The sequence below is a fragment of the Arachis ipaensis genome, chromosome B10, assembly GCF_059453495.1.
Source record: "Arachis ipaensis isolate K30076 ecotype BB chromosome B10, ASM5945349v1, whole genome shotgun sequence".
Lineage (NCBI taxonomy): Eukaryota > Viridiplantae > Streptophyta > Magnoliopsida > Fabales > Fabaceae > Arachis > Arachis ipaensis.
Genome location: NC_142435.1, coordinates 19,300,418 through 19,315,765, shown reverse-complemented (window position 1 = coordinate 19,315,765; position 15,348 = coordinate 19,300,418). Strand labels below are relative to the sequence as shown.

At 30.2% G+C, this 15,348-nt stretch overlaps 1 protein-coding gene across 1 annotated transcript; it reads right to left on the bottom strand.

Annotated features, from left to right (window-relative positions):
• Window positions 1-6,812: 6,812 nt before the first annotated feature.
• On the bottom strand, window positions 6,813-7,214 carry LOC148579326 (disease resistance protein RPP13-like). Its single transcript, XM_088489592.1, has one exon. It carries the CDS (start codon window positions 7,212-7,214, stop codon window positions 6,813-6,815), a length of 402 nt encoding a protein of 133 aa, XP_088345718.1.
• Between the last annotated feature and the right edge of the window lie 8,134 nt (window positions 7,215-15,348).

Here is a 15,348-nt window from a genome sequence, read left to right as displayed (position 1 = left end):
CCACATTTGAATTGTATACACTCATCACGTGACATGTATTCACAATATATTTTTTTTTCGTACGTTCATATCTATATATAAATAATTTGGAAACGAAGCAATCATTATTACAACTTACAACACAAACATATAAGCATCTTCGATCATCAATTTGAGGCAAACCATTCTGAATAGTTAACAACAGTTTGCGTTAGCCTTTTCACCTTTTTGGATTGAAATACTGAAAACTTAGCAACGAACAATCCAAGTGACAATGATGGTTTCCTTAGAAGCGTTGGCAATGGCAGGCGCAAGTTATGGCGGAGAATGCGCCATGGATATCGAAGAATGGGAACGAAGAGACTTGGAGGGTTATCCACTGCCGCATTTGCTAGCCGAAGACGAAGACGTCGGAGAAGAAAGGTTCACCAAAGAAAATGATGAGAATAATGAAGATTGTGGTGTCAAATTCAGAAATAATAATAATCAAGAAAAGCTTGAGCGGAAAATGGAAATGAGGAGGCCAAAATGCACGACGATCTCAACAGAAATATTGAAGATTGCACTTGCTATAATATGCATGATCTTGTGGTGTAAGAAGAAGGAAGAGATTCAAATTCTAGCAGCTACTAGGCAGCAACATTAATTAATTTATGTTATTTATATTTAGAGTTTTGTTATTTGTATATTTATTCTTCTGTTGTAAAAAAATAAAATACTATTTTGGTCCATCTAAATTTTAATTTAATTTTTAATGTTTTAAATATTTTATTTTTATCTTCAAAAATTATAAGTAGATTTAATGTTATGATGCAAATAATTAATAGAACAAAAAATGTAGATGTTATGATATTATTAATTAAGTCATATGTTTTTTGTATATTAAAAAAATATAATCAAAATTAAACCTTTTTGTAATATTTTTTTTGATCAACTTTTTATACAAAATTTCAAATTCTAGTAATCAATTATTAACGCTCCAAAATTAAAGAAAAAAATTTTACGTTAGTAATTGTTAATGAATTTTTAAGTCACAAACTAAAATCGAACATTAGTTATTAATTTTTGGGTACGCAAATTATTTGTGTAAAATTTACTGATGGGATAATATTAAATCCGATTTCAGACTTTTTAAAATTTAAATAACATATTTAAAATTGTTACTATTAAAATAAAACGTTTAAAATGTTAAAGAATAAATTAAAACTTGTTTTGAATCAAAATAATACTTTACGTAGCCACGTAAAATCATAAAAATATCAAGTATATATCTATGTTTATCAGTTAAAAGGGTTCAGCAATTATAAGTGTTTTGCCAATTCTCTAGAATCAGTTATAACGGAATGCTATGAATTTAAGCTATTATATATATAAGGAAGGGTGTTATGTGATGGTAAATATAATCTGATATTATATAAATAGAATAATTCTAAATAATCATTACACTACTAAATTACGTTTCTCATTCTGGTCTACTATTTATATCTCTGCTTTCTCTCTACTCATCCACAAACTTCTTTGTTTATCATATATAGCCATATACGTAACCATGATAATCATCCATTTACAAATTTAACTAAATCAATAGAGTTCTTATTATTCTAAATTACATGGTATATATAATGATCTTAATGATAGAAATTCGTTAAAAAACACGCGTGGTTTTCACAAGAAATTAAGAATAGAAATACATTTTGTTTGGGTTATTATGAAATAAAATTTTTTTTGTCTAAAATAAATAAAAAATATGTTTTTTAATCATCAATCATATAATTATTTTATTTTAAATAATATAATTATATATTACAAAATTTATCAATATTAAATCATTGTAAAAAAAATTATATGATTAAAATTAAAATCTTAGAAACATTTACAAAATTATTTGTATTCAAACAATATAAAAAAATAGAAAAATATAATGAAAGAAATTAACTTAGTGCATTTAAATATATTAAAAATTTTAAATTTATAAAAAAATAAAAAATATATTGAAAAAAATCATTTAGTGCATACATTCAATTTTAGAGTCTAAATGCGTATGTTTATTTGAGGAGAAAATGAGAGAAAGAAAAAAAAATTAAAAAAAATAGTTATTTTTTTTGTTTGTTGGTTGAATGAAAAAGTATAAATAATATAAAAATAGATAAAATTCATTAATTTTTTTTCTTTTAATATTGAATGAAAAATAAGATGAAAATGTACCTACTATTAATATTCTAATATATTCTTTTATTTTTTAATATATTTTAAAATATATAAGAATAAATTTATTTTTTTATATCTAAAAAAAATAAAAATTTATTCAACTTCTTTTCTTTTTCTTTCTTCATTTTCTTCCTGCAACGATAAAATAGCAAATAACATGTGGACGGATACTATTATAACACATTATATAATCATTTATATATGCGAAAATATTATTTATGGACCAACATATTATACCGTTACGTATAACCAAATTACAAATAACACATCATCGAGCATCACTAGTAGACTGTTAACAATAAATCAATCAAAAATTTATATAATGTATTTTTATCAATCTTAAAAACATAATTAGTCCAATTTAAATATTAAAAATAATTTTGGTGTACGACGATAGTATAAGAAAACGTAATAATGGAATCTTTTTTAATTTACTAATAGCCATGTGAAATTTGTAACGAAATGGGTGAATTTGATTGGATGTTGTAGTATCAAGTCGAAATGAGAACGTCGATATAGTTGAAAGAATAATGAAACTGGAAAAGGTGTACATTCATTTGTATCTTTTAGTTTTGCCAAGAATGAATGACGACTGCAAGTAGATTACGTAGACAATGATACAATAATGTGATTGTTTCTTAATAAAACTCGTATTCTCTCTCTTATTTTGACTTATATGAATTGAACTACATATTATTTCTTTGAATTGAATTTTCAAATTCAAAGTCCGTTGGTTGAAAACAAAAGTTAAGTGCGATGTGTACATGTAGTAAACCACCAAATTAGTTCATAATGAAGTATTTAAAAAAACTTTGAATTTCTTATGTATTTGTAGGAAATCACTTTCTATCATGCATATAAATATCTAAACATTTCATTTTTAGGTTGTTAATGTGATAGTAGTGCATGTTTCCTCGATGTTTAGATATATATACTACATAATTATCTTAAAAATTACATTCTATTTATTATAGTTAACTTCATATATATGTTGTGTCTATATATTAATAATTATTAATTCATCGTTATCATATCCATTTTGACTAATTTTCTTTCTATTTTTTAAGATTGTCAAAATAGACTAAATTTATTCAATCAATCTATTTACCTGTTTAAACTAATAGATTTTTATTTATAAAATAGGTCTATTTAAATTTTTGGTTAACCAGGTTGAAATCGATTTACTTAAAAAAAAGTAGAAAATTAAATTGCTTAAATCACTTTTTTTTAATATTTTTTTTATTCGACCCATTTTTTAATTTGTCCAAATTTTTTTCGATTTTTTTTTTAATTTTTAAATAAAATATTAAAAAATAATGGATCAAATCGTTTAACTCATAAGACTCGTCATAAACAATTCGAACTTGAAAATTAAAATACATAAACAAACAAAAGATAAACAGGCCAATCCATATAGACTTAGTCGAGTCTGAACTGTTTGACAATCCTACCATTTTTATTATCTTCATTTTTTCTCCCATAATCCCTACGAGCCTTATTTTTTCTTCTATCACTTCGTCAGACTAACTCCCTAGTTTCAACATCTCTCTCTCAAAGACTCAAACTACAGCCGCCATATATGGATCCCAAAGCACCTAAAACTACCTCCATCTGTGATCACATTTATCAAATTCTAGTTGAATCGATAAATTCGACCAAATAACTAATTAATCGGAGGTTTAGTCAACTTGATTAGAAATTAGGATCGTTTCTATATTTGAACTGGTTAACAACGATTAAATCGACCAATTTAATCCAAACGGCGTGAAGGTTCACAATGGCTTAAAGAAGGGGTTTGAATCTAACGTCATTTTTTATCTTTTAAGAAATTTGAACATCAACACAGATTGAAATTTTGTTATTAATGATTTACTGTTATGTTTGAGTTAGTGATTATGCAAGAGATAAAATTATTTTATCTCATAACGAATAAAATAAAACAGAACAAAAACAAATAAACTTACACTACCATGTATCTTAATTCAACCATTTTATACATTGTGACTTGTATTTATCAATCTTCATCATAATTCTGATAGAATTTTCACTATCTTCCAACTATTGATACTCGCCAAACTGCATTTTATTGGATCATGCTTCAGAGTTTGTTAGATCCTGAATTTTCAGAATCTTCTTCTCTCAGCTGAGTTCTCTTCTTGCCCATATTACCCTTTCGTAATGTGTCATAGGATCAAAGAATATTAATATAAATTTAATTAAGTGTTGCACCGTTGTATAAATTTTTATCGAAGTAATTTTTACAAAATGCAACACTAGATAAAAAGTATAAGACCTCAAACTTTTGAAAATTTAATCATCAGTTACTTAGGGATTAATTTCATTAGTTCAAGGAATTAATTGTTCAATAAAGATAATTAACAAAATTTGATTTAAAAATATATTAAGTCTAATATTATTGAAATTATTGATATGGCTAAATTGTAATTTCCAAATCAATCTCGCTAGTGAATTGAGAGGGGTTTGGCCAACAATAAACTAACAAATATTTTTGAATTATATTCTATATTAATTAATAACATTAATTGTCACTAATTAGTGGTTATTTAAAATTTTTTTTAATTAAAAGATATAAATTAATGATTATTAATAGCCTCTTTTTACTCTAATTCACCTTTTACCATTTATTACGCAAACACGAATTCCTCCTTCCACAAAAAATTTTGAAACTCCAAAAAATAGCTAACACCAAAATATAAGATAAAGAATCATCCAAATCCTAAGAAAAAAACATAAAAAACATAGGAAAAAAATATCCAAAACTAATAAAAAGAATAATCCAAATTCTAAGAAAATACATACAAAACATAGGAAAAAGAATCATCCAAAACTAATAAAAGAATCATCTGAAATGTAGAAAAAAGAAATATAAAAAATTAGTTAAAAAAATCATTTAAAACCAAATAAGAGGAGGAGATCGAAGAGTCGCAGGATGGCCGGCGGCGACGACGACGTCTTGAACGGCGTTGTGTGGACAGTGAGGGACTCACGGTGGCGGGTTGCGATGAGTGGAGGAGTCGCCATGGATCGGAGTAGTTGATCACGTGTCGCGAATTGGGACTTGGTGATGGCTACGTCGCGACGGATGGAGAGTTCCGGGGTGCGAGTGGCAAGCGATGGGAAGTCGCGAGCGACGAGGGTGCATCAGGACAGCGATGGGGAGTCACAATGAGATGGGAGGAGGGTGAAGTAAAAGCGCGATGGTGGCTGTCTTTCCTGTGTATGTAAACGGCAAATGAGGTGGCAGAGAAGGATGCAAGGACGACTGGCGATGGCGCGTGAGGACGGTGCAGCGGCGACGTTAACAGTGCGAGGATGAAACCGCAGCAGCGTGGGACATTAGGAAGAGGAATTAGGATTTATGGTTTTGTGTGGTGAATGGTGAGTGGAAGTAAAAACAAATTAAAGTAAGTTTTAATTTAAAAATGTCATTAATGTCAATTAATCAAATTTTAAATTTAAAAAAATAATTTAAAATTAATCATTAAAAATTGAGTTGTTCAATTTTTAACATGTGAATACTTGGCTCCCTATACTTTTCCATTGTAAATTATGTATTGTCTATTGTATAATTAGATTTTATGCGTTGATTTTAACATATATAGAATTAAGTTTAAAATACTAGAGAAAAATTGAATTTTATCATTATTAGCAACATATATTTCTTTTCCAAACATACTTTTTTTTTTCTCATGGGATCGCATTAGTTGTCCAAAAGTAATTTTTGGCCAAAGTTATCGATAGATAAAATTAGTCGCTAGCGTCTAAATTAAATAGAAGAATTTCTATAATTCGGATTAGCTACTGATATTCTAAAAAATTTGTTACAAAATTCTATCACAAATTAGCGATATATAGAAAATTTCCTTTGAAACTGTTGATGTCGTCATCTTTAGCAATAATATCTGTTGCTAACATCAATATCCATTGCTAGGTCATGAAAATCCGTCGAAAAAGTCCGTTGTAAAATGTAAATGTGAAAGATTATAGTATTGTCAATGTATATATAGAGATAAATTATAAATATAGAAAGCAATAAACTAGTAATGCATATATAATATAAGAACAATTGAACAAGTGTATTGGATTTGTGAGTGTGTTAGAAAAGCTTCCTTGTATTTAATTAGAGCGAAATTATATGTCTTTTTTTTACAATTATATTAAGTGTACATTAAAATTAGTTATTAGTATAAAATATATATTAAAAATAAATTAAATTAGTTATTAGTATATATATATATATATATATATATATATACCAATACATGATTAATTTTAATAGTCGATTTGAATACATAGTTAACATTTTTTATTTTCTTGCAATAAGTATATATGCATTGCTTTATTGCAAAATTGTTGAAGAGATACCTACATATATAGCTCTAAAATATATATATTCTTGGGCTTTTTTATATAAATAAATAATAAAAATATATTATTTATCAAAAATATGCATAGACAGAAATTGTTCCAAAAATACGTAAGCCCAACTCAGAGAGGGCGACCGCAAAATAGAAATTTACTCCAAACCGTGTCTGGCGGTCACAAAATAGGCCTGACACCTGCAGCTCCCATATCATTTTCGGCGTCCACGAAATGGGGGGCACCTAGTTGTCGGTTCCTGCGAAATGGCCATAGCAGGAATACAATGTTACGTTTTTGTTGTGCGTGGTAAGCATTTCTCTACTTCCTCGGTTGTTATTAGGAAAAGCAAGTTTGACTGAATCCCAGACATTTATATGCCAGACATCATCCAGCACAATGAGGTACCTACTTTGCTGAAGTAGATTCTTGATCACCTCTTTCAACTTGTCACTTCTCATTTGTCCAACTTCTTCAGGAGCTAGTTTGCGAATGACATTATGGAGCTGGTGAACAAGGTCTTTGAGGAGTTCTTCTATTTGGAAAGGATGAGAGACACTAACCCAAGCATGAATCTTGAAACGCTTATGCACTTTGCGATCATCATAGACTTGCTTTGCCAATGTAGTTTTCCCCAAGCCTCCCATCCCATGAATGGGAATTACAAAACGACCTTGTTCATTACTAAAAAGCAAATCACACAGCTGCTTCTTGGGTTTGTCAATTCCTACTAAATCAGCTTCCTCTAGCAGAAGTAATAGTTGATGATAATATCTATGAATTCCTGTATGGTTATATATAGTTTGTCTTCAACTTTAATTGTCAAAGTTATAATATTCTCAGGGTCAGGGATGTACTATTCATATTCAACAAGGTTGAAATAGTCAGGTTACCATTGATTTTTTTTCCTCCACGAAGGATCGTGTTTGGTGCTGAAGGCAATGCTTGTGGCTCATAAACACCAACTTGAAACCATATCTTTCCACTACCAAAACACACTACATAGAATTTTCGACTAACCGAAGTTTTACAATGAACGCAAATAAACCTTCAAAATAAATATTACACATGTAAACAACATAGAAGCACATGACACCACTCTAATTTAATTGCAAAACATATACTTCAATGTTCAAATTATTATTTAGATAATTATCTTGATGGTTATCAGTGGTTAAGAGAAGGGGGTTGAATCTTAGTCCCTTTTTTGCTGAGTGATTCTTGCTGCCTTTTAAAATGTTTTAGGAGATATTTCTGCTTTTTGTTTCGTCGCTAGTTAAGAGACTTTTTCTTTTTGTCTCGTAACCAGTGAGGAGATATTTTTCAATTTTGTCTCCTACAAACAGAATCAGAAATTGAGTAGAATAGAAAGAGAGAATCACACCCAGAAGTATCCTAGTTCAGCTGCTAAGTGCAGTGCAGCCTATATCCAGTCTCCATCACAACAATGATGGAATTTCACTATAATCAAGCAGATTACATACACCAATTCTCCTTAGGAACTACCATTCCTATCTGGGACAAGTCCAGAATCTATCCCCAATCCTAAACTTGACTTGGTCACCTACCAAGCTTTCAACTGCTAAGTGCTAACCCAACTTGCAAGGGGATTCTCACAGAATCATGAAACACAACACAGATGTACAAAGGACCTCTAGGACGTCTATGACTTTTTCTTTTAATTTTGTATACTCTGCCTTTTTTCGCTCTATGGCTTTTTCATACAAACCTTACTGTTTGCCTTTTTCCATAAGACTCAAGACAGACAAAACTAAACAGAAAAATACAACATGAAAAACTTTGAAGGAGAAGAACTTCTGTTAGCTTGGGTAGCTATGAGAACTCTATGCTTTCACTCTTTTCTCCTTGCTTCAAGCCTTGGCTGTCCACCCTTATTATAGAAGGAGAAGCCTCCAAGGTTGAAACGGTTGAACTGAGCCAACTTCTTCTTCTTCAAACATCAAACCGGTTCAGACAAAGAGAGAAGAGAGAGAACTGAATGTAAAATCCAACATGCAATTACCTCTTCCTCATCCCTTCTCACCAAACTTCATCAATCTAGGCCTTCCATCTTGACTTGCACTCCAAGAAGGATTCCTGACCATTGATGAGTCCTTGATGCTTGACAGCTCCATTTGCTCTATCTTCTGCCTCTTCCTCCACGTAGCTACAGTAGCTATCTTCTGTGATGGTTGATCAAAAGTAGAGACGAGTCATACTCCAGGGATCTTCTTCTCTGAGAGCTTGAGACTTCTTCACCACATCTTACCATTAGTGGCAAAGATCTCAGCCACACCCTACTGTGGATCTTCTTTCTGCTAAGGACATCATCACCTTATCCCTTTTCTTGCTTCTAACTTCACTGCTACAGTGCCTCATCTCTGATAACTTACTTCTTTTTCTTTCCTGTGACATGACTGAAAGCAAAGAAAGAGAAGAGAGAGAATGCAGAAAAAGCTTTCAATGGAACTAAGAAAGAGAATTAGAATGAATTAAGTTTCCAAAACCCATGTCTAGTAACGTGTAAAACATTAAAGACCATCAAATCAATTTCCACTTTCCCTTTTCTGTTTCCAATGCAATTAATGCAAGTTAATTGAATTTGAAATCCATTCAACGATGAAAGTGGGTAATCGAGGAAAGCATGCAATATTGCTTTCTTCCTTTTTCAATTTTTCGGACCAAGCCTTGATGGTCTTGTAGCAAAGATTAATTTGGGCTTGTTCGACAAAATCTGGCCCAACTTTCATAATAATAATTCAGTCACATATTTTAAGACATTTTTGCACAAGGCTGATTATTTTTGCCAACCATTATGGGGTTCAAGTTTTCTTTATGCCCAATGACAAAATATGCAAGCAACAAAATTATTAATTAACAAATATGAGTTAAAATTCAAGTTAATAATTTTGTGACTAATTATTTTAATAATGTTTGATCATCATCAAATTAATTTGGAGTTTTCCAAACTCATCATATTTAATGAATTAACTTTGTGGTAATATGAAATTCATCCCCTCCCCTGCTATGGCCATTTCGGCCATTTCGCAGGCAGCGGCAACTAGGTGCCCCCCTCCCCCATTTCGTGGACGCCGAAAATGATATGGGAGCTGCAGGTGTTAGGCCCATTTTGTGGCCACCAGACACGGTTTGGAGTGGATCTCCACTTCGCGGTCGCCCTCCCTAAGTTGGGCCTGTGTGTTTCTGAAACGATTTCTATCTGTGCGTATTTTGGTAAATAATGTATTTTTATTATTTATTTATATAAAAAAGCCTATATTCTTGTACTATTATGCCATACGTCCAACCTTAGGCCAAAACGTAATATTCGTCAATTTTCATCCTTTCATTCATTCCCTTTGGACCACGGTATGCAGGCGAAACTAATCAACGCACATTGCTATTTCCAAATTGGTCACATTTCAAATTAGGATCCAAAATCCAAATATTCATACACTCTCAAATAAGTATTGAACTACCATTGATTAATTATGGTCACGGGCTTGTTATGTTACTTGCCGGCACACTCATCAAGAAGCTTTAGCGTGAGAGATATGTGTGATATATTATGTACTAGTCCATGCATCATCGTTATGTGACGTAGTTGCTTTACAAAAAGCATACCAAATAAAAACACAAGACATTCATATGACTACCTATAACTAATTAACGAGCGGCAACTAGCAAACATTAAGTTACTAACTCTAGTAATATACTGACTCGCTAAATAAGTCCCTTCGTTATTGTATCAAGAGTGAGTCCAAAAGAAGGTAAAGTACAAGACGGGAAGGGATTATTATCACACCTAACATAGATATATTTTTTTTTAAAGTTAGAAGTGATACTTAAACCTGCAACTTCTAAATGAATATAAAAAGACTATGTCATTTGAGTTATAGTTTATTGGCTTAACGTAGACATTGTTACACTTTTCACAACAGTGAAATCTTATAATCAGAAATTATATCATTGTTTCATTGGATTATTCATTTAAGAAAGAAAGAGTATATTAGGAAGAGCATACAAAAATTTAAGAAGGGAATGACAATAGCAATTTTGGGTGGGGCAATACGGCAATACCATCTCCATAAAAGACGATATAAGCAAAGATATTCATGAATCTTGAATAAGATTAGCTAGTCTGATCTCTGATAATATGATTAAAAAATGAAAAAAGTTCAGAGGTCGTTAATTTTAATTTATATTGACTAACATTTTTAATTAATAATTTAATATTTTTAGTTTAATATTATATTTTTAGTCAATACTTTTAAATATTAACTAAATTATTGGTAAAATTAATAAATTATACTAGTCATATGTATCATTACCCATTAAAATATATCGATGGCAGCTTTTTTTTTTTAAAACACCTAAGTAAAAAAAGATAGAAATACTTTTAAGTTTTAATCAATGTGTATAAAAAATACGCACGACTAATTCTATATTTTTGAATACTATAAATGAAAAAATAAGTATTTTTTTTAACATATTAAATATATTTTAAGAACCCTCATTAAAACTCTTTTCCAACTTAAAAAAAATACAAAAACATCAAAAGAGTAAAGGGAAAGAGATCGGTGATCACATGTGTTATTAGATATATTGAAACCTTAACCTCACATATGCCCATGCAATATCCGTGACTATGGTTTATTTTAGTTGCCTAAAGCACTTAACGTAGTAAATTAAAGCAATAAAACCCTTTGCTTGTGTTAGTATATAAAATTATAAATGCTCCTTTAGTTTCTACCCCAATTACAAGACTTACAACAATTAGCTCTCTTTTTATGTTATATTATTACTATCTCATCATCAATCCTCTTCATTTTAAATAACCATGTCTATAGAAGCTATGGCTATGGCAGGCATCGATTACAAAGAATGTGACACCAATTTAGAGGAATGGGACGATGACCCTAGCCGAGAACACTCTCCTCTTCCTCCTCCATTGCACCTTCAAGCTGAGCGCAATGTGTCTGTCACTGTGGATGTTGAGTGGATGAAAGCGAAGCTCAAAGAATGGGCGAAAGCCGTAGCTTCAAACAAAGAACAAGTTCTGTTATCTTTTCATGTCACAAAGAATGGGATGTTACCCAATGCATGTGCATTGAGTTAGTAGTTCCCAAGTTTGGGGAAACAAATGTTTAAATGCTTCCTACTCCTGTAATATATATCTATGCTATCTCTTCGATTTTATATTCTTATATATGCTTTTATTTAGGAATTTGAAGGAGGAAATTCTTTGAAAGGGAGATTATCTGGTGAGGACACTAAAAATAAGTATGTGATGCTGACGCTATGTGCCCTACAAAAAAAAAGTAATATTTGTAAAAAAAAATTGTTATAAAAAATCAAAATTTTAAAACAAAAGGAATTTGTAACAAAAAAAAAGGTTGTTAAAGTATATTCTGTTACAAAAAATTTTTGTAACAAAAAATGAAACTGTTACAATTTAAAGTAATATTTTGTAACAAATTTTTCTGATAAAAAAAACCGAAAGTCATTACAAAAGTGATAACAAATTTTGATCTCCAAAATATTTTTGGTGACAATATATTTTTTCCTATCATAAAATTTTGTTACAAAATATAATTTGATTTTGTAACATTTTTTTTCTTTAGTTATAAAAGCAAAATATTTATCTTGTAACAATTTTTTTTTAATATAAATTGCATGCATAATTTACCAAATTATTTTTTTAATTAAGTGATATATTTACCTCTTTACTGAGCAAGTCAACATTTATATAATATGTAAAAACATATATAATTCAAACATGCTTTATTTAACTAAAATTGTTTTAAAACAAAATAACATTAGTAAGGACATTGATTAGTCCTACAAGTTATATTTCTTGCACAAGTTCAACCAAAAGTTAAAAATCTAACATAGATTAGTATCTTTATGAATCAAATATTCTCGAGCCCTTAAGGTAGCATGTTGTCACCATTTTAGCACTCCTGTAAATAAGAAAAACCGAAACAAAAAATTAGAAACAAGATATAACACCAACTATAATTTTACCATTAATTTTTATCCAAAATGTTTAGAAAAATTTTAACAGAACCTCCCCTAAAACTTAGATATTTCCACCGTCTATGGTTTCATAAAAAACAACCAATTCACTACTTATTTCTCAGCCAATACACAACCAAATTTATTAAACCAAATAGTAGGACATTTGTCATTTTTCAACCATGACACAAGCTAAGTAAAATGTAATAAATAGATCCAAAAAACAGCAGTAGCGTGCAATATTCAAAATTCCGTATAAAATCCAAATTAAACCCAATGGCCTTCAAAATTAATACGGTTCAACTTGATCCAGATTTCTTTTCCAATTGGTTCTAGGTCAATACCATTTTTTATGAAGGAGTTACGTAGTTTGAAAGTTAGGTAATTTTCTGTAGAATTCTGTTTTAAAAACCATTGAACATAACATCTTCCAAGTTTCATAACTCACTTATTAAAACATAGAAATCCCTGAAATTTGAATCATATATGCTAAATATACTCAACTTTTAAAAATCCATATCTTTAAAACCACAACTCTAACAAATCTGAATTTTTATGAAATTAAAGTAATAAGACTAGAGTTTTATTTAAAATTAGATTTATTTCAAAATTTAAACTAAAGAATTTTCAATAGAGGAAAAAAGTTGCTGTTGTGTTACGTGTTCTGCAGAAAAATTAGATTTGATAACCACAATTCATAAATTTAACATAAATCATAAACTTAACGAAAAGGTCTCAAATTCACCAGTCCAGCACCTTATATTCTCAAGCTTAATCTAGACTTGGTCTCACACAATTTCGATCATCACAGAATTAGTTATAACCTTTGAAAGTTACTAATTTAATTTAAAGATAATGCAGAAAACCCGATTTTTATAGTTTAACTTTGAAAAATTATAACTAATTCTTCAGTTAATACGGAATCTTCAAAATTGAATTTTAACAATTATACTTATTATAGTTTACTTAACTTTTAATCTCTTATCATTTCAATCACTATTGAGTTACTTATTCACTTTCAAAGTTGCCGTTTAATTTCAAAACTTAGATTTCCAACAATCAGTTCAACATTCTAAGATTCAGCCTTCCAAATATTCTCTAAAACCCAATTCCAATCAATCACTAACTAAGTCTGTTACAATAATCAAATAACTAGTTCAACAACAACAATTTTAATTTAATCTATCAAAATACAGAATTCACAACAATCATCAAACAATTCATAATCCACGCATAATCAATTTCATAAAATCAACGAATTCAATCAGAGTTCCAATCAAAATCTCAATCATTCTAATCACAATCTCAATCACAAATCAACATTCATATAATCAATCAATTACTCACAACCATTAAACCTATTTGCAGTTATTCAATAAACCTTGTGGGCATTCTTAAATTAAAACCATTTAAATTAAACCCCTACCTCGATGCCGCAATCGCATAATTTGAACAAGACAACGCCCATTTCATTTCTAATTTCAGCAGTGACAATCCTACTGAAACTAAGGACAGTGGCAGACGCATCAACTGGAACAGCAACAGCATCAATTTTAACGCAATTCAGAACGGCGGCAGCGGCACCAACTCTGATTATTCCCGCAGCAGTGACAAATTCAACAATTTAAGCAGAACTCAGCGATACTAAAACAGAGGTGCTTACTAACAGAATCAAAATAAGAAAGCAGAGATGAACAAAATGCAGCAGAATTAAGGGTAGAGAACATTATAGGTTTTCGAATTACGGAATTGGAATCAAAATAGAGAGTGCACTGTTAATGATAGTTTCAATGGCGGAAAACCCCAAAACAGAAACTGCAGTAGCCAACTCTCACAGAACAGGAATGAAATTGGAAGAATATGGTGGTATTAGCGGCTCAGGAAAAGACAGAACGACGACAGCGATCGTGGCTCCAGTGAAGATGACGTCGGCTTTTCCTCCTAATTGCAGTCCTTGGCTCGCGTCTCCCTCATCTCCATCTCGAGCTTCTCTCAGTGACACAGAACTGACGGCGGCTCGGACGGCAGCGGTGACCTCAAAGCACGACGGCGACGCGACGGTGGCTCCTTCCTCTCCTCCGTGGGTCGTGTCTCCTTCCTCTGTCTTTCTTTCTCGCGCACCGTTGTCCTCGCTACGGTGGAACTCAACAGAGACGGGGCGACCTCAACTGCGGCGGCTTGGCCGTGACGGAGGCGGCCCCCTTCCTCCTTTGTGCTATATGGTTCTCCCACACACTCTCCTTTCTCGATCTCTCTTCTCCTTTTTTTTATGCTTTCACAAATTAATTTTTAGTTAATATTAAAAACTTGATTATGAATAAAAATTATATATTAATTTTTTAAAAAAATATAAAATCATATTTACAATTTTTAAAAATTATTGAATACAAACAATATGTAAAAAATTTTAATTTTTGAAACAAAATAAAATTATTCTGAAAAATTATATAAACAATTTTTTTTACCCTCAAAGTGTTTAACATTTTGAAAAAAAATTATTATAAAATATACTTATATTTTATAACAAACAAATAATTTGTTACAAATAATGTTGAATTTTGTGACAAATTAATTTTTTGTTACAAAATAATTGAAGTTTTGAAACAAAAAAATATTTTGTTACAAAATTTTATAATATTTTGTAACAAAACAACAGTTCGTTACAAAAACTAACATAATTTGTAACAAAAAAAAGTTAGGTTGTTACAAAATATTAGCATGTTTTGTAACAACTTATAATGTTATTACAAAACATTATTCTTC

Excerpts from the sequence above, each read along its gene's own strand:
- LOC148579326 (XM_088489592.1), bottom strand. The coding sequence starts at position 7,214 with ATGGGAGGCTTGGGGAAAACTACATTGGCAAAGCAAGTCTATGATGAT.